The sequence below is a fragment of the Sinohyriopsis cumingii genome, chromosome 11 (genome assembly GCF_028554795.1).
Source record: "Sinohyriopsis cumingii isolate HCF-2022 chromosome 11, ASM2855479v2, whole genome shotgun sequence".
Classification (NCBI taxonomy): Eukaryota; Metazoa; Mollusca; class Bivalvia; order Unionida; family Unionidae; genus Sinohyriopsis; species Sinohyriopsis cumingii.
The window spans coordinates 81,041,212-81,062,318 of NC_142971.1; the positions used below are offsets into that span (position 1 = coordinate 81,041,212).

The window sequence follows — 21,107 nt, forward strand, 5'->3', positions numbered from 1 at the left end:
TTCGACGCAAGTTTGCCAGAAGTCGCACCCGAGTGGAAGGCATCGATCATCAATGGCAAGCCGATTTAGCCGATGTCTCTCATTTGGCCAGCTACAATCGTGGTTACAAATATTTGTTTTGTGTCATCGACGTCTTTTCCAAATTTGCCTGGGTCGTGCCCTTGACTTCCAAATCGAGCAGCGAGTTAGTGCGAGCCCTGCAACGGGTGTTGAAACAAAGCGGTCGTCGCCCTCTTCGATGGCAAACGGACAAAGGCACCGAATTTCTGAACCAAGCTTTCCAAAAAGAATTAAAGAAACGTGACATTCATTTTTTTACCACCGAGAATCCCGAAACCAAAGCCAGCATCGTGGAACGTTTTCAACGCACTTTGAAAGAACGCATGTGGAAATATTTTACGCATCACCACACTCTGAAGTACATCGACATCTTACCGCACCTGGTGCAAGCGTACAACCAATCTTACCATCGAAGCATCGGACGTGCCCCGCAAGACGTGACTCCCGACAACGAAGTGCTGGTGTTTGAGCGTCTGTTCGGTACGTCCCCGACGAGGGCTGTCCCCAAGAAAAGTGGAGAGTTGACCGTAGGAGATTGGGTGCGCATTGGCAAAACCAAACGCACTTTCGACAAAGGTTACTTACCTAACTGGACGACCGAATTGTTTCGCGTCACTGGACGAGTGCATGGCCGTCATCCTGCTGTCTATAAATTGGAAGACATGAACGGAGAAGTGCTCAAAGGAACGTTTTATTTACCCGAGTTACAACGTGTGACCAAAAAAGAAGACGACGTGTACGACATCGAAAGCATTCTCGAACGCAGAACCCGTAAAGTGGGCAAACGACGTGTCAAAGAAGTCAAAGTACGTTGGAAAGGATATCCACCCAGTTTCGATTCTTGGATCGACGCTTCGCAAGTCATCGACTATAAAAAGAAGAAGTGACCATCATGCCCTTTCACTCAACAGACGCAGCTACGTCGACCACTCCTTCTTCCCCTAGTTCTTCTGTGCAAGATTTACAAAAACAACCCTTGTGGGTGTGGTGTGGAGAACGTGTGCCTAAAACGCAAATCGTCTTTTTCTGCCAAATCTTCGTGGTGTATTGTGTCATCGGGACAGCCATCGCCAATTTGAGTTTGCAACAAGGAGACAAACAATTGTGGGCCATTTTATTGAGCAGTTGCATCGGTTACCTGCTTCCCAATCCCTCCCTGAAATTCACCTCGAACGGGAACCACGGGAACCTTGTGTCCAGTGCCAGTGCCAGTCACCACTCCAACCACAATCAGAACCCCATTTTGGGCGGAGACACGCCTCTGACGTCCACTAACCCCTCGGACAGCCACAGAACTCTGGAATTATGAGTCACCAAAACCAATTTTACTTAACTTTACCCAGTGACAGTTCCATGGAGGTGTTTCCCCACAACACGTTGTGCTGTTACACGGCCAAATTACCTCAGGCCATCCCCTTTGATCACGAAGCCCATTGGGAAGTGGCTTTGGTAGAAATGATTCACCCTACACAAATCAAAAACATCACTGAAACTCAAAACACTTTTGACGTCGAAATTTTGGACACAGCACTGCAGCAAACCATGACGGGCAGTCCTCAACATAACTCACATCTTGCAAAGGAGCTATTACCACGCAGCAGCAGTGACTCTTCTCCTCCTCTTTTCGTTTATCGCTTTAAAATTAATTCAGGCCATTATTTTAGTGGTCAACATCTGGTGGAGACCATCGCTGACAAATTCTATGCAACCTTTGACAAAGTTCTGACCAAAGTAAATAAACGTGTCACCATTCAGTACCATCAACAGTCTCATCGTCTACTCATCAAATTTGATAGTGAGGAAAGAAGTATACGTATTAAATTTTGCCCTGGATTGTATGACATTTTGGGTGGAGACCTCAATTTGGTCACGGATAAGCAGACCAAAAAAATTAAAATGGCAGAGATTGACAACGACATGCATTTTGCAAGGTATTTTCGTTTCCCGGTAGAACTGAACCAAGGACTGAATTTGATGTTCGTGTACTCCGATGTGGTGGAGTACAACGTGGTGGGACACACCTCCGTACCGTTACTGCGTGTCATTCCTTTCAAAGTAAATTCTGCCACGGTCACTGACGAGGAAGGTGGAAACACTTACCACGTCCACCGCGAATTTGTCCATCCTCATTATTTGCCGGTCAGCAAGTCGTATTTGGACACGGTCAACATTACTATGAAAGGAGATTTGGGACAAAATATTCCATTCACCAAAGGAAAAGTCACGGTGAAACTCCATTTTCGAAAACGGTTCTCTCACGACTCGTAAGTAAGTAAGTCATGTATCCAGTGTACCGAGGGGTGGCTCGACAGCGAGGACACGGTTTAGGAGACATGTTAAAATCGGCCTTTCGTTCGGTGGCTCCGGTGTTGAAACCGATGGTGACACGCGGATTGCACGCCTTGAAAGATGCGGCACTGACGCAAGGCAAAGAATTTCTCCAAAATGTCATCATCGACAAACAAAACCCTAAAGAAGCTTTCATGAGGGTAGGCAAAAATGTCTTGCTGCAAACGGGCAAAGACATTTTAGGCCGACGAGACACACCTATAAATGCCCTGCACGCTACCGAATCAGGCATTCAGCAAGGACAAGGCAGAAAGAGATGACGACGAAGAAAACACCCTTTCACCAGACTTCAAGCGAGAAAGGCCAAGAAAAGAAGAACCGTTCGAGACTTAGACGTTTTCGATTATTGAGAAAGAGAAAAAAATGATGCACCGAGAGTCTTGCGCTTGTTCCAAGACGGAACTGGATCTGTTTGCCATGCCTCCCACCATGATGACGATGCAAGAATCTCAATGGGTGGAATTTCATCACGTCTCCTCATTGACCGATTCCGCTCCCATCGAGTTTGAAATCAAAGGACAGCCCGAAGATTACATCGATCTGAATAGCAGTTACTTGTACTTGAAAGTGAAAGTGATGGAAGGAACACCTCCCGCTAACATAGACGCTGATGAAGCAGTAGCTCCCGTCAACAATTTCATGCATTCCTTGTTCAGCGAGGTGGACTTGTACTTGAATAACAAACTGGTCAGCAGCAGCATGGATACTTACCCTTATCGTGCCTACCTGGAAAATCTCTTGACGTACGGAAAAGATGCCAAGGACACTCATCTAGATGCTTGCGTGGTATGGAGACCTGACCAAGCGACTAGGTTCAACAAAATTATACTTACTGCGGCGGATAATCCAAATAAAACGGGATTTGTAGAACGACAAAAGAAAATTGCTGGAAGTCGTAGTTTAGAACTAATGGATCGCTTGCATTTGGACATGTGGTTGCAAGAAAAGTATTTGCTGAACGGGGTGGATGTCCGCCTGAGACTGAATCGCAGCAGTGCCGCTTTCCATTTGATGGCTGCTGATGGTTCCACTTACAAAACCATCATCGAAGAAGCCAGACTCTACGTGCGTCGTGTGGAAGTGTTACCCAAAGTAGGTAACGACATCAGTCAGACATTGAGCAGAACGACCGCCAAGTATCCCATACGACGCGTGGAAGTGAAAACGTTCACCATTGCCTCTGGACTCCGATCCAAGATCGAAGATCATCTGTTCCAAGGACAGTTACCCAAACGTTTGATGATTGGTATCGTCAAGAATTCAGCTTTCAATGGTGTCTATAACGAAAATCCTTTTGAGTTTCAACATTACAAAGTGTCCAAGATCGAAGTCAGTCGCGACGGCAAGACCTTGTGTACCCGACCTTTCGAACCTGTCTTTAATACCGCCGATAGGACTAAGTCGAATTACTTGAGATCGTACTTGTCCCTGTACGAAGCCACCGGACAGTTAGGATCCAACACCAGTCACGGCATTACGTACGACGATTATGACGGAGGCTATGCTTTGTGGGCTTTCGATTTCACTCCTGACCAGGGCAACGACGAGGGACATTTCCACCCTATAAAATCCGGCCAGATTCGTGTGGAACTTCAGTTTGCGGTTGGTCTACCAGACACGGTGAACGTCATCCTGTATGCAGAATTCGATAATACCATAGAAATCAACAGTTTGAGAGAAGTCATTCTAGATTACTAGAAGCCATGGAAGACTGTTATCCCTCTTTACAAAGTGGAGAAACTTTGGACATGGAATGTGAGGAGACCGTGGAAGGAGAATCCCAAGACAAAGACGAAGTTGTCATGATGAAGTCGAGATGGCCAGAACAAGAAGCCCATTTAGTCTCCTGTTTTGCCAAACACTTGGTCGACAAAATAACAGAATTGATCAAGAAAAATTGCTATGGATGTCAAAACGATCATCCCAGTCAAATTCAACACGATAAATGCCTGATGTTAAGTCAAGAAGAAAAATTGGACGAGTATCTGGACGAAGCTTGGAGTCTCATCTCGAACAAAGACGTGTTGCACCAGTGGTATAAAGACTTGCGTGAACATTCTTGTCCACCATTAACCACTCAAGAGATCCATCGTATCGAAGCTCTCCTGAATCAGAGTGAGGAAACAGAACGAATAACCGTTTATTCGTCAGACATTTTCAAGCAAAAAGTCAGGATCGAATTGACGACTTATTATTACCTGTGAAGAAGAAGAAAAAAACACACAAATCAATGGATACCTGGGAACTTTATTACCTTTTGAACCACAGTTCGTATACGGCTTCTTGGAATCCTGTCGTCTGTGCTAAAGATGAACTCCCTCATCGCAAACCTAAAGACCATCAAGCTTACGTGATCAACACGGACGACAGTCATCTCCCAGGAACCCACTGGGTAGCCGTCTACTTTCCTCAAGAAGGATGTGTGGAATATTTCGATTCGTACGGATTGCCCCCTTTGGAAGACGATATCATCGACTTTATGAGAAAAAATGCTCAAACCACCCGATTCAATAACGTGAAATTACAAGGCACAGATTCTTTGGTGTGTGGACAGTACTGTGTGTATTTTCTGCATCATCGCAGCCTGGGCTATTCCTTAGAACATTTAGTGACTCATTTCGATCCTCGTTCTTCTGCTAGAAACGATGTGAAAGTAGATCGATGGTTTTGTGACCATTATGCTTATCTTTTGTCTCAAGCTAGGAAACGTAGTGTCCATCAATGGCCTAATGATTTCCAACAGTGGAAATCACAATTTCATTCCCAACGTTGTCAGCCCTGTTTAAAGTAGATTGTGAATTGTGAATTGTGATTATGATTGTGATTTGAAAAAAAATTGTTTGATGTTATAGTGTTGGATTATTGTTAAAAAATGTTAGAGTTGTTGTTTAGTGTTAAGTGATTTTTGAATAAAAAATGTTGTGTTTTGAAAAAAATGTCTTTGTCTTTTGTTTAGCTAGAAGAATGTTGGATTGATGCTCTTTCATTTCTTACTATCCCTCTCATGAACGTTGCGACTCGAAAACCGTGTGGGGGATGTTTTCCTTCACGTCCGCGCTTTAACTTTAAGAACCGGGTTGTTCCCAGTCTAGCCATCCATTGTCGACTCATCCTCCTAAGAAGATGTGCTCCAAACTAGCTAAGCTCAACGAAGCCTACGTGAATTTGCATAGGGTCAGACACAGTCTGATACCGAAGCCAGAAGAAATAGAGAATGTGAGAATGTTAAAAATCACTGAAGACCTGATAGAAGAGCTCTTCAGAGAAGAAATGAACAGGGAGAAAGAAGAATGGACAGAGAAGCACAGACTTCAGAGATAGCAGCAACAGCAGCAACAACAGCAGCAGCAACCTGAAGCTGACAGAGGCTTTGTCGATTGTCGTATCGACACCAAAAAATTCTTCTTCTCTTTCCGAAGAAGCAGACCTATCGCCAGAAAGTCTATCCTCAGAGGACATCGCATTCTTAGAAACTAAAAAAGAATGCCATAGCAAAAAAAAAAACAAAAAAAACCAGCCCTTTTCAGGGCTACCCAATACTCTAGAAAAGAAATAACGATCCATTTGCCAATGTGTGTAGGTAGAGTAGTGTGAAAATAAACACTAACTCTTTCTTAAAAAATGTGAGGGTATGAGTTTGTGTGATTGTGTTTGTAAGTGATAAAGTAGGTTGGTGTGGATAGTAGATTAAAATGATGTTTGTTTTTTGGGCTGTTTGAGGTGTATATTTTGGGTTAGATTGGATTGCTTTGCGTATGTGGATAGTCTATTGAAGTGATGGGTAGCATAAAAAAGTGAGCGAGTGTTTCTTTTAGGTCCGCGCGTTGTTGTTTCTTGGTCATGATCTAGGTAAGATGAATTTTATGTTTTTAGGGGATGTTTTCCTTCACGTCCGCGCTTCCAGTATAAATTGAAACTCGTTCGGCAGTCCAGCTACCCTTGTTGATTGATCAACACCAAAAATGAACACGAGACTGGAGAAACTGTTGGAACTTCATGTGCATCTGAAATATGCCAGGCGCATATTAAATGAACTGGCCGCTGAAGCCATTGTCGAGGTGGGAAGGATAAGAGAGGAGGAAAGAAGAAAAAAAGAAGAGGAGGAAAGAAGATATAAAGAAGAGGAGGAGGAAAAGGAGAGAAGAAAAAATTTCAGAATCCCAGAGAGTGAAAATTGGGATTCTGAAGCGACATATCCTGCCTCTGCTCTCTCCCCCCAAAAGGTAAAAAGTAACTGGGGGATAAGATGTGTATGTGGCGCCAGGCCTGGAAGGTGCCACCATTAACCAGGTGTCCATGAAGTTCCAAACAAAACAGCCCTTTTCAGGGCTACCCAATACTCTAGAAAAGAAATAACTATTAATTTGCCAATGTGTGTAGGTAGAGTAGTGTGAAAATAAACACTAACTCTTTATTAATAGTGGAAGTGTATGTGTTTGTAAGAGCTCAGGTATGTTTGTGTGAATAGTAGATTATGGGTTTCTTAGCAAATGTGGAGAGTATAGTTAGGGTTATATTATATGAAATGAGAAAGTAGGGGGATGTTTTCCTTCACGTCCGCGCGATGTTTGGTCATCATCTAGGTAAGATCCATTTTATGTTTTAGGGGGATGTTTTCCTTCACGTTCGCGCTTTTCGTATAAGAACCCACAGTATTAGTTGTTCAAACCATTCTGCAAAGAATACAAAGAAGATGGCGTCAAACCAAATGGACAAATTACAAACCTTGCAAGACGTTTTAGACAACTTAGGAATAATGGAACAGATGCTATTAAGACTGGTTGAAGACCATTATTCCTATAGTCCCCATCGTGTGAAGATGGAAATTAATAACTTAAGGAAAGCAAAGGACAAGATTAGTGGTGTCATGAAAGAGATCAAGGAGGAGAAGGAGGATGAAGAGGAAAGAATAAGAATACGCAATTGGAACGAAAAAATTGAAAAAGAAGAAGAAAATGAAAAGAAGAAGAAAGAAGAGGAGGAAGAGAAGAAGTAGAAAGAAGAGGAGGAGAAGAAAAAAAAAGAAAGAGAAGAAGAGTGTAGGAGATAAAATAAGTACTTGGTGGAGGAAAAGAAGAAATTAGAAGAAAACCCAAAGGCCCTTTTCAGGGCCAGCCATATTTCTCGAAAAGAGATAGCCTTTGAATTGCCTACCCCTTTTTTAAAAAATTTTTTTTTTTTAAAAAAAATCCCATGTTAAATTCCCTTTGTCCGTAGAGTGGCCCACGATTTATTGCCATGTTAAATTCCCCTTGTCCGTAGAGTGGCCCACGATTTTTCGCCATGTTAAATTTCCATTGTCCGTAGAGTGGCCCAGGGGTGTTTTTAATGCTAATTCCCATTGTCCGTAGGGTGGCCCTATTCACTACTACCGTGGTAAAAGGATTATTACATAGTCTACGGATGCTCGCGATCTATTAAAGACCGTATTATTTGCAACGTTATCAAGGCTAGAAAAAAAAAAACTATAGCTCAAAGGAGGAGAGGAAAACCTTAAAACCGTTTCAAAGAGATACATGTTTGGTCAATATAAATGAATAGCATATTAAAGGCAATAGCTATTCAATCAATACTTTTGATAAATGAACACAATATTAAACTACCCGTTCTTTTGATATGACCATGCAGACTATTTTATATTATCAATGAATTTGCACATCTTTTGCCTAACGGAAAGTCGAAGCATATAATAACTTTCTCAATCTATGGTAAAGAGATAATTCATCAATTTTGTATATTACACAATGGACACAACTTTGTGTTCAGTTGGATCTGGATCTGGCCTGCTCCATCTGCCATTATCCGTAGGTAATTTATGTGGTGATATTCTAAGTTTTGTAATACTGTTTGAAATGTGTTGTATTGTAACTTAACTTAAATCTTCTTTACATTCAAACCCCAGAGGTAGATTTATATAAAGCCTTGTTCATGAGAAATGCTTTAACATTCAACAGTAGCTGTATACTGTGAATATTATACGCGAGGTATCGTTTGACCATCCTATACATGCTTGATGGATGCACTATAATACATTCCTATCAAGTACACTGGCCACTAATTACACTGCAAGACCAAATAAACACATCATTCTGGTCTACTTTTAATTTCGTTGTCTTCTTCCTCCCACCCTCCGCTTGTGTACCATATAGCATCAAAACAAATTAAAAATAATTTGAGAATACTGTGGTTGTTCTACTATTTATTTGAAACGAACAGCTTTGACGCAGATGTGCAATGGCACCTTGGCGATTTGCATTTTCTTTCTTTCAAATTTGTTCGCAGCTTCGTTCTTGCTTAAACGGGTAATTACGATAGCTCATTTCATTTCGGTGTTTGTTATCCATAGAATTAGACCGGAACTCACATATCTGTCTGTCGTGACATAAAGCCCTCTATTTACAACACAGTCCTCATATATACACCGTTGAAAGAAACCGTCTGTTGACTACGTGTATGGGGACAATACATCAGTGCTTAATCTTCACATATTATGCAGCGCGTATTTTTCGTCATTTCCAAACGCTAATGACATGTTTTTGTATACACATTTTAATGTAGGGACGGTTTCAATAATTGCATGTATATATTGAAGATCCGGTTTAAGGTAGATGTTTATGGGTTTTCAAAAAAATATCGATCTCAATCTCGGATTGAATTCTGTATACAGCAACGTTTGAAATAAATGATATTCGTGTGAACGTTATTTTCTACAACAAAATGCCACGCTTTTTCTATTTACATGTTATTTCGTTTGAAATCACCAGGGGATATTGTGGCGGACTGTAACCTTACAGTACCGAAGCCCCGCATGTTTTTGAATGTGATTTTGATTTTTATCGTTTTTTATTTTTAAATCAGTCACAATACTACCATGTATGTATTGTGGCAGTTTATAATGATGTCTAGCTCTGAGAAGGCAGGCATGTATCATCATGTCCAACCCAATCACATTATTCTGACACCAGGCAGTCCGAACACTTACCTCTTAAAGATGAGTCTTTGCGATAGAGCTGTTATTACCACTTTCATAAGTTTTTGGTATCACTCAGCCAGGATTTGAACCTGCGACATCCTGCATTAACTGACACTGTAATCACTTATGCCATCGGAATGGTCCAGAATATAATTATTAATGTGAATTATTATTATTATTATTATTAGTAGTAGTAGTAGTAGTAGTAGTAGAAATAGTAGTATAAGTATTTGTATTAGCATTAGCAGTTGTAGTAGTTGAAGTAAAAGTAGTAATAGTTGTAATAGCAGTAGTAATAGAATTAGCAGCGGTAATAACTGTATTAGTACAATATTTAATCACTTAGTCGCTTAAACAAATCCTGTTAATATATTTTATTCTTGCAGAGCAATTATGGAAAAAATCAGTTTCACTTACTTTCACATTTGATTATAAACTTTAGAAAACTAAACTTGCCTGACTCCAACAAGTCGAATACACCAATCTGTGGTGAGAAATGTGCTACGAGACAGACCACCAGTCAAGAAGAGAGACACGAAGAGACAAAGAGCACGTGACATCAGTGAAAAGATCGAGAAAGAAAGAGATAGCAAAAATATATGAAAATATTTATTAAGGTGGAATTCAAGTGTTAAGCATGACAGACTATTGGGTACATCTTCTCCTACTCAGTAATATGAATACCAGGAAAAGGATGACCCAAAACATTATTTTCATTCAGTTGTCTCGACGGAAACGTACTTTCACTAACATTTTCTTATTGGTCACACTTTAGTTTTCTTTGTGCAGGCCGTCTCCAAATGATATTGAAGGCTTATTGAGACCCGAAAAACAAGAGACTTTGCAAAAATCAATAGTTGAATATTGTTAAATACGTTGTTAACCAATAAACAAAGCTCAGTATTATACAAATTGCATTTTTGAAATTATCCATCAGAGGAGAATAAAGGAGGAAAAACATTTAATCCAATTTGTTGAATTTTAAATAAGCCAACACAAATTTATTTTTCTTTAAAGTTTATGTGATACACATGTAAGTATGTTGCTTGCCAACTTAGCTGGGGAGTTACTTAACGATAATAGCATTTCACAAAAACTTTGTTCACGTATTGATCGTGCTAGTCAATCTTCCGGGATGTAAACAATTTTTTTTCGTGCAATCATTTTCAAAGTTAATGGGTTGTAAGTACATGTGCAAAAGTCTTCATGTCCACATAGCTACCGTTCTAAGCTAGTGTGAACTTTTTGTCATATTTTAGTTTCTCTAAAGTGCTACGACTTCAGGTTTTTAAATATGTAACAGAAAGGACGTCAAACCAACAATTTAAGTAAAATTCAGCACCAAGCTTATAGTTGTAGAATACAAATTAATATTTCAAAATACACTTCCATTATCGCGAATTAAATTCCAGGAAATCATCAATGTCCTGTGGCAAGTTATATTGAATGTTATGAATGAATTATAATAGTTTTGAATGTCAAAATATACCAATGCTTTTGAATATCATAATATACCAATAACGTCATCAAAAATGTCTTTGAATGAATTCACAATAATTCCAAAATAACATGTTACACCAGTCAAGGAACATTTAGCAACTCAAACTGACGATCTAAATAAAATAATTCTTCTAGAATTATATATAATTGCATTTATAGACTCTGATAAAATGGATTTCACAGAATGATTGTAAGAGAGGAAGTAATTAGTTGTATACCAAGCCCCTATATATACAAATCCCAACTCGACGTAATATGTACTATAATGTTCTGAAAAAAACTCGTAAAACAATGTAAGACATTAGCTAAAATTTTATCAAACATCTTATTTACTATTTACAATCATGATAAAATTCATTTTATGCACAGACTTCATCCACAGCCATTAATCACTGACAAAAGTTAAACACATAATATAAGGTATTCTGACAACCTTCGGTGTTGTAGTGAATACCTGGGATTTAACCCATAATACAGTCGTTCTTTGTAACTCATGTGCATCACTGGTCTTGGAGGTCACATTTTTCATATTAGGCATTGTTTTACATAAAACACTTGACCTTTTGGCACATGGAAAGAGAAATGCCAGTATATTATGAATATGTAATTGGCCTGTGGGTATTTTTATACTGAAAAGATAACTGTTACTGTCTTATTAGGAATTATTTTGCCTAATATTATGGCCTATGTCAATGTGTAGGAGATCTTAGTAATATTTGACAAATTTGATATTTGACAAAGTTGCCTTTCTCTATGAATTTGCTATTGATTATGTGATTGGTACGTTACGAAACCAAAACAGAAGGTGGTACATATAGCTTATGTGCGAAAAAAACTAGCGGTTTGCCTGCAACTATCATTGAAGAGGTTTAGAAATACTTAACTCCCTATGGAAAATCAAGAACTCATACCCATAGTTTGCTCGGTCATCTATTTACATTGTTTACTGCATATTTACAACAAGAATTAGCTGTAATCATTTATCGCTTCTGCTTCACTGCCTGATGCAGCTGTGCGTTAACTTTCAAAATGACCTTGGTATTGCTTGAAGGTCAGATGACAGTTAGTGGTGCTTCACAATGAAATGTCAGTGATTACTTACTACGCTGTCCTTGCATGATAATTAGCCTTCCCATTTTTGAGACTTCATGAACGTTTATGCAGAAACAAATATCCCCAGATTTAATAATGAATTTTACCATACCTGAGGTTGAGAGGAAGAGTAGAGGTGAACCGAAAATCCAAAATTCAAACAACGTTTGTTTCAAATGACCTTGACTTCGCCCAGGTTTTGGAAGCAGAGCTTTGTGTATGAATTTAAAAGGACATTGCAGATTAAAACAAGGTCAAACTTGCATACAAAAACTTCACCAAATTATCTTGACTTTTCGTGAGGGTCAGGGCTTAATGATTTTACAATTAAGTTGCCTTGGTTTGATATCAATCCATTTCCTGACTCTTTAATTCCATATTTAAAACCTGGCGCTGACGTAAATACTTAAATGTATTATATTTATGGGGTAAATTTCTTGTACGTGATAAATCTATTTTGGCAATTGTGCGCTCTATGCAAGCATCACACATATCACTCAAACAGAGGCGCATACTGATTAGGTGGGTGGTGGCTAAGCCGAGTCCCGCCAGAGCGATCGCGAAACAACCGGAACATTTCATAGAGTAAGTTTTCTTAGCATTTATATACTTAAAATTATATCGCTTAAAAGGCTTGAAATGTTGGAACCTCCAGACCCGATCACGCTCCCATTCTACTATAGTAATATAACATAATGTGATATATGCCACCCAAGAATCCAACAGTTAAACTATACTACAAGTGATATCAAATGTTATCGCTTAATGAAATTCTCAAAATTATTTAGTTATTATGAACACGACGTTCTGATCTTTTATAGGAAATGAAATGGATAAATTCCACGATGTTACTGTAAAACAAATAGATTGCAACAACTTGCTCGTAAAAACAAATATGTGTGTGGCAAGCTATTAGAAAATATAACACATTTTGCATTGATCAAGGTTGCATAACATTTGAAAGGCATATGTTTCGTTCCTATGTAATATGGTATCGTTTTGTATTTCTAACATAGGATTTGAATCACAAATGATGAAATGAAAATATAACCACTATCTGCACATTGTCAGTTCTCTATTAATTCACATTGTCAGTACTCTCTTAATTTGTGTATTATTTGTTCCTTCATACAGTATGTTATATTTCTTTCGCATAATCCAAATTATATATATATATATATATATATATATATATATATATATATATATATATATATATATATAGACAGAGAGAGATTACATGCGAATCCTAAAAAATTGTGATTTCTTATGCGAAGAACGTGTGTCTTCAAAGCAAGTTGAGGTGATGGTTGTGGTGGATGTAGCCTGTCTAGAAATAACAATCTCTCTCTCTCTCTCACACACACACACATATATATATATATATATATATATATATATATATATATATATATATATATATATATATATATATATATATATATATATATATATATATATATATATATATATATATATATATATATATATATATATATATATATATATATATATATATATATATATATATATATATATCCTGATAGTCAAGGGGCACCAGAAGAATACTGTTGTTGTTGTTTTTCCTTGAACTGATGCAAACATAGATCAAACTGCAGATTTGAATATTGTTCTTCCTCCCCCTCACTTTGTCTCTCTCGCTGTTTGCCTGAAAATTATAACTTTTGATATAATAGACTCACTTAATTCTGCGAATTCAAAAAACAACCATCTACTTCACAGTCTCATTGAATTATTTAAGTTAAGAGTAGTAGTAATAGTTGGAGTAGCATGGTAATATGCACAACAAGACTCAAATCTGAATAGCCATTATAAACGCCCATGTTAGAAATGAATTAAAAATGTATATCAGAATTACTCCATCCGTACTAAATTTTTGCTTCTGCAATATAGTTACGAATTTATTGATTTTGCAATAAGAAACACGTGTGGCCACTATGTGCTATTTACAAGAACCCCAGGTACATTAACAATCACACTTTTCCACAACTTTTTGTCAGACATTGACGGGATAGACAGCATCATTACTTCCACACCTCACGCAGCAGAAAATCAGTCGAATCACTATTCCGAATGCGAGGAATGTAAATCCAATTGCATATCCAGCGATTGCGCCTGCGCCGCTGCTGCAAATAAAAATGCGACAATAAAGATAGGTGCTTTTAAGAACCGCTGAAATTTGAACAAAACAAACAAAAACGTGTCGATCAATATATATTGGCATTTGTCATTCAGGACTTTATCCCATGAGGACGTAACGACGATATTCACCTTATGCGTCTAAAATGGTCTTAATTATGACGGACATCATATCATAGCCAGTTTCAATATGATCATCAAAATTATCGTCATGCTTTATGTTGCTGGTTCAGCAATAATTTTTGTCAACAGTGAATATTAATTGCTAAAAGTCAGCGTATTTTTAGTCAGATTTGTAATTTAATTGTAAGAGGAAATCTGGAACACCGACATATTTTAAATAAGGTAGACGTAACATTTATAAATGATTATCAACCAAACTTCGTTTTGTATAGCGAAGGCGACTTTCTACGAGAAATACTTTTTCGAAACAGGATCTTGGCCTCGACTGCAAAATTAGTATCTGCGTCTGGAATCCTCATTGTAAAACTCATAATTTCATTTTTTTTAAACTACTCCTCCTTAGTACTTTCCTTGGGTTATTATAACTTTAAAATTTTATTACATTAAAAGTATGTGCGAAATTCTACATAATATGTGGGTGGCAGTTTGTTTAAGCTATCTCCATTCAAAATCATTTACTAATTCATGTTCCTTTTTATGATATAATCTAGCATCGAGTTTTTGTCGATGATGGGTGGTAGCATCATTGGAAATATAAACAGAACAAACAAAACTCCAATTTTCAAATGGATTGCTTTTGTGCGGAACTCACACGAATCGTTTTCCCTTCAGGTATGCCTGAAAACACATACACTTGCAAAGAAGCTTCATAAACACATTTTTAATCAGCGTCGTAATTGAATTACATAATAAGAAACGTTGGCTCATTGGAGCCATTGTACACAGTCATAACATGATATAACAATTTACTTCATGTATTTGTTCCTTGTTAATAAATTGATATTTCATGATAAGAGTGCATGATTTAGATTTTAATAATGAATGCTAGAACATTATTTTACTACTCGTATATGCAGTGATGAAATGCACAAGAGCAAAGGCTATCCAATACCCACAAAAGAAACAAGTACAATTAATCTTTACATATGTAAAACAGAGTAGTTAATTTATACGAGTATTATTCATTTACGTACAGTGCTAGAATATATTGTTTAGATAACTGTTGAGCAATGCAATCTTCTGATAACATTGACATGCAAGTCGATCTATATGTTATGTATCTCCATGATTCTAACACATACCTCAATGTTCTTTCTTGTGGGAACTCCACATTTCTTGCGTACCTGAAAGAGTAAAGCGATTTTTTCAAACTATCAGAACATTTACGTATGTTAGACAGTTCTTGTTTAATATTCTAAATACTTCAAGTGCAATTGTTTTCATCCTCCAATATAAAGAAATGATACATTTGCCAAGAATTTAATTTAATGTAGGATTTCTTAAAATCATACAATACAAATCTCAGAGCTCTTTCATACAATTTTTCAAGTGTGTTTGCTCTGAGGCTGCAGAATTGCAAGCCTAGGGAAGAGTATATTAAGTGTATTATGGTGCAACGGTGGCAGAGTCAGTTCCTGTTTAGTCAAAAGGCGTTGACGAATTCCTATGAGCACAATTAGTTGTTTATATGATTTTAGGGAAATCGCCGAGACTTCCTGATCAAAGTTAAGCGCAAAAGTTACCCCTGCTAGTTTTAGTGAGTCATCGTAAATATATTATTCTCGCTCGGAGATAAAGTCTAAAGCAGTTTCTTGGTTTTCTTTCCAAAGGTAATAACTTAGAACTTAACAAAGTTTACTTTCATTTCACTGTTAAAAACCACCTAATCAAATTAGACCACTCCGTTTCCAAAGTAAACTTCATGCTAGCTATTTTTACTCCCTGTTGTTATTAGTATTCTCTCTCTCTCTCTCTCTCTCTATATATATATATATATATATATATATATATATATATAGAGAGAGAGAGAGAGAGAGAGAGAGAGAGAGAGAGCACACGTACCAATGATTTTGTAAAAATTTGATGCATTGCCTTAGTAGTAAGGCTATTGTGACATGTCATATGAATCCGTCAAATTTCTTTAATAGTTCCTTTCATCCATCATTATACATCATCGAATGGCATGTCATACAAATATATATATATATATATGTATATATATGTATATATATATATATATATATATATATATATATATATATATATATATATATATATATAAGGAGAGAGAGAATGTTAATACGAGTACATGTCAGAGAACATAAATTATAAGTCATTTGGTGTGTAGTGTGCAATGCAACTGGTCAACTTTGACTTTTACCCTTAGGTGCAACACTATATCATCATACAGTACTAAAGGCAAGAAGCAGCAAACGAAAGGAACGACACAGCGCTTTTAAACAGATATGTGATAATATATATATATATATATATATATATATATATATATATATATATATATATATATATATATATATATATATATATTAGTTGTGTAGCTTTTGTGTCAGTGACATGTAGTAAAATAAATTAACGCGTTTACGTGCGTAAACGTAGTGGCCTTATCTCTATCAGAAATAGGTCCCACCCAATCATAATATGCGTTTTATGGTAACTGCGGCATCACTCATATGTTGGCGAGAGAGAAAAATAAGAGCAAACCAATACTGTAACAGATTGAATAAATATTTTTATATTCTTACTGTCGTAATTTTCCAGAATTATAATATTTCGGATATTGCTAATTCCTATTGACAACATAGTAAAGAAAACTGCCACACCATAATGATGTGAGTGTAGTAGTTCTAATTTGATGAAATATTGCATTAGTGATTCTCTAGATAATCCTTTTTATGTGGATTCGTAACGCTTACTTACGAGCAGCGGGCATAAGAACTGTTATCACTCTCAACGTAATAGCCGCGGTCACGCCATCTTCTTAAACTGTTGCTGCAGCAAGAGTGTGAGTCTATGCAGTTTTCTCCAGCTTCAGTAGAAGATACTAAAACGGAACAAAAGAGCAATGTTGAATAGAGTCTCCTGACTCAACAAAAGAGACAGGGAATGAAAAATAAACAAGGTATAATGTAGTCTGCAGCGTCAACAGAGGAGGCTGAAAATGAAAAGTAGACAATATTTAATGTATTTTCAACCTTCAGTGGAGATGGCTGAGGATGACAAATATTGAATGAATAATGTAGTCCCCAGTTTCAACCAAGGGGCGGAGAATGATAAATATTCAATGAATAATGTAGTCCCCAGTTTTAACCAAGGATGCAGAAATGATACATATTCAGTGTTGTTTCGAGCTTCCACTGCAGGATCTGTTAATGGAAAATATGCAAGGATTAATGTAATCTCCAGCTTCATCAGGGGAGCAGAAAATAAAAAATAAGAATTTGTAATGTGATCTCCAGTTTCAAGATAAGAGATTGAGAATGAGAATGTGCAGTGTTTTAATGTAGTCCCCAATAAAAGAGGCACATGATGATAAATAAGTAAAGTGTAATGTATATTAGCATCCATACACACATCCATAAGTAATATAAATGCAAAATATTACACAGGTCATCATCATTGTAATCACATTTAGGGATGGCAGTAGTAGTAGTAGTAGTAATAGTAGCAACAATAGTATCATCAGCAATTAATAGTAGCAGCGATAGTAGGAGATTATCGTTCTAGAAAAGGTTGCATTGTCGGAAAAGTATTTACAACTATAAACACTGACATCGGAGAATCTGCATGGAATAAATTGGAATGAAACCTTGACGGACAGTGCATTTCATTTCTATATCATCGATAAAGCGTACCCACTGGTATGGTGTAAGTTCATTCGATGCTAAAAGTTGACACTCCAGTTTGTCCATATGCTAATATTTTTATATGAAAACTGGAGGGTCAACTTTTAGCATCGGTTGATCTTACACTATACCAGTTGGTACGCTTTATCGATGACATATAAATGAAGTCGTAACATGGTAGAGAAAGTCTGGATGATTTCATATCAAAGGCAAGCAACTTTCATCCTTCAAAAATTTCACGGCAGAACTCATACCACATATTCCGGGTTCACAACAACCAGACTGGTAGAAACAAACTCCATACAAGCTTCTACTCGAAACCAATGGAAAAGCACCAGTAATAACCTCCTAACGTGCTATAATCCTAAACACTGCATTACGAATATCCCATATAGCCAGGCACTGAGGATACCCAGAATATGCTCCGATGATGAAACAATCCTAAAATGGTCTGAAGAGTTATCTAATAATTTAAATAACCGAGTCTACGACAAAAACATGATTGCGGAAGCAATCCAAAGCTCTAAACAAACAAACCACGATGACCTACTAAAATACGGAAAGAAGGAAAAGGCTAATATAATTCCATTTATCCTCACCTACCTTCCAGACAACACACAGTAAGTAAATCATGGGGAAACACTGGCCCATCGTGGAGTCGTCTGACCATCTAAAGTTAATCCTCCCAAACAAACCTGTAGTATCCTACCGGAGACCATAGAACTTCAAGGACATCCTAGTAAGGGCGAAGCTAACGCCAATCACTAATCAAGACCACCCTAGTCGATATGGCCCCTGTGGCAATAAAAAGTGCAAAACCTTTCAACATATGATAGAGACCAGGACGTGTGACATACATTGTCCAAATGAAACGTGTAAAACAGAAAATGTAATTTATCTCATCACATGTATCATTTGTAGCCTTTAGTACTGACAAGCTACTAAAAGGATCAAAATTCATAGATCTGATTGGATGACAAAGACGCTGTTCAAAGCCCGGTCGATGAACACTTCTACCCTTGACATGCTTTCAGTGATATAACACTTATCGCAATTGCTCACAACCCAAAATGGACTTCCCAAACCAGGAAAGAAAAGAAAAATTACTGGATACGCCGCCTTAGAACATTTAAACCAAGCGGTTTAAATCATAAAGACTAGAAGAAAACAGCCATGCACAAATACAATTATCTTTTGCAGCCGACACGTTTTCTTTTAAATAATTATCTAAATTTTCCTAGTAGCCTATAAGTACCACTATAACAATGAAATATTCGAGATATAACGTGCACTACATAAATTTGCATACAATAATAGATGTCGTTATGGCTCATCGATTTCTAGGTCAATACAAATATTTTTTTTCTTCAGAATTCTCAACATGTTGAAATAAACTATTTGAACCATAATATTTAATTCCTGTATAAACAACCATGTAAAGTTTTGCAAACACAATGGTTTGTCTGTTTTATTTGTTTGTCTTGTCTATGTTTTGTATTTGCCTTTGAAAAATACTGATTAAGAGTCGAATGCGCACAGGCTAGTTAAATAATGTTTTGCATTATTCGCTGTAAGTTCATTTCATTTCTCTTAATCAATCCTTGACAAGCGTGATTCCTTGCTTGATCCATACATTTACTTACACTTGAAAGGATTGTTTATCACCATATGATTTGTATTAATTAAACTTGGAATATTGATACTCTCTAAAGATATACTTTGAAATACGGTATAATCATCAAATAGGTAAAGAGAGATATGACCCTACAATCAATATCGTAGCTATGTTTTATGCCACCTCTGCACAAAATTCACTACTCAGTGCCAAGTAAAGTTGATACATTATTATTAGGACCTTAATATAGATGGTTCAGAAAACTCAATAGGAGATAAATAAATTATGAAATCCCCTAATTATTAACTGCGGTTTATCTAGCTGCTAGTTATCTTGGGCTATATCTTCTATTTCTTTTAACTAAGATGAGACTCTAGAAGAATATTATATTTAATCATCAGGAAACAGTTATCTCTTCGACCCTCAATTATCAGCTAGTTAATTAGTTTATCTTAACATTCTTAACATGAAGATAGTAAACTAGAGTTTATTTAAAATTTCTACAAAATTTAGAACACAATTTCTGTTTATCGACTTACATAGAGCAAACAGACAATGGGACTTTCTTAGAAGACGTTTGGGATTGATATCATCCCATGCAACCACAAATCTGTCAGAGCACATAGACTACACACTGAACCAAGACTCCTAAAAAAAACTTTCACACGCGAAGTGATAGGCAGCCATTTTTAATGATGTGTTTGATGTGTTTGGAAGCTGAAGATTCCAGCTAAACAACCTCATCGTCTTATGTAAAACTGCTGACATATACACAATATGCACTTAACTCTAAATACATGCACATTTCTAGACTCCTGCATGTTAGAAATAATAGTGGCAATTTAAGACAAATGATATCAGAATAAAACGTAGTGCATACATATATAAATACATGCATACATGCATGCGTGCGTGCGTGCGTGCGCACGCAATCACGCACGCACGCACATACATACATACATAACATACTTACCTTCGTATCACAAAACTGAAATGATGTAATGTGAAGAAAACTACAACAAGCAGCTGATTATGTCATTTTGTTAAACTTATCTTAATTTGAATTGAACAATTTAAAATCTTTAAGTTTGAATCTTTAAATGGAGAAGTTTTGTGGACAAAGCAAAGGGCAATGCAAAATTTTACAAATGTCAGGAAGATTTGTTTAGTTTATATCTTTGAGATTTGTTGTTTTTATAGTTTGTAAGAAAATGTTCTTGAAAAGAAACTATAAAATCTGTAATTATCAATTTACGTACCTGGAATTAATGCAAAAACGAACATAAAAGCAGATATCACCATTCTCTGCGTCGTACCTTTTAAGTATTTAGTCCCGATAACGTCTGGAAAATCAATAAAAGGTATCGGCGAGTTCATAGTTCATCGAATCGCAAACGTAGCAATAACGTTCACGTGACCGAATAGACTTTTCTTATGCATTAACTGTGTATATGTAAATGTACTCGAAATAAATCGCTGACTCATTCGAACGCGAACCAGGAAGATACGTGATTTTGTTTGTCTGATATGG

The 21,107-nt window shown here is 37.0% G+C and overlaps 1 protein-coding gene across 2 annotated transcripts; it reads right to left on the minus strand.

The window, feature by feature from the left end:
- Nucleotides 1–13,475: 13,475 nt before the first annotated feature.
- On the minus strand, nucleotides 13,476–20,906 carry LOC149788832 (uncharacterized). 2 transcript variants are annotated; one of them, XM_089975789.1, is made up of 5 exons: nucleotides 20,836–20,906; nucleotides 17,036–17,159; nucleotides 15,400–15,441; nucleotides 14,032–14,121; nucleotides 13,476–13,643 (listed from the first exon to the last, which is right to left on the minus strand). In XM_089975789.1, the coding sequence occupies exons 1-5, from the start codon at nucleotides 20,876–20,878 to the stop codon at nucleotides 13,619–13,621; spliced, it is 324 nt and encodes a 107-aa protein (XP_089831915.1). In that variant the 5' UTR covers nucleotides 20,879–20,906; the 3' UTR covers nucleotides 13,476–13,618. The 2 variants fall into 2 exon arrangements, with proteins under 2 accessions (XP_089831915.1, XP_089831914.1); XM_089975788.1 differs by having other exon boundaries at nucleotides 13,476–14,121.
- Nucleotides 20,907–21,107: the final 201 nt, after the last annotated feature.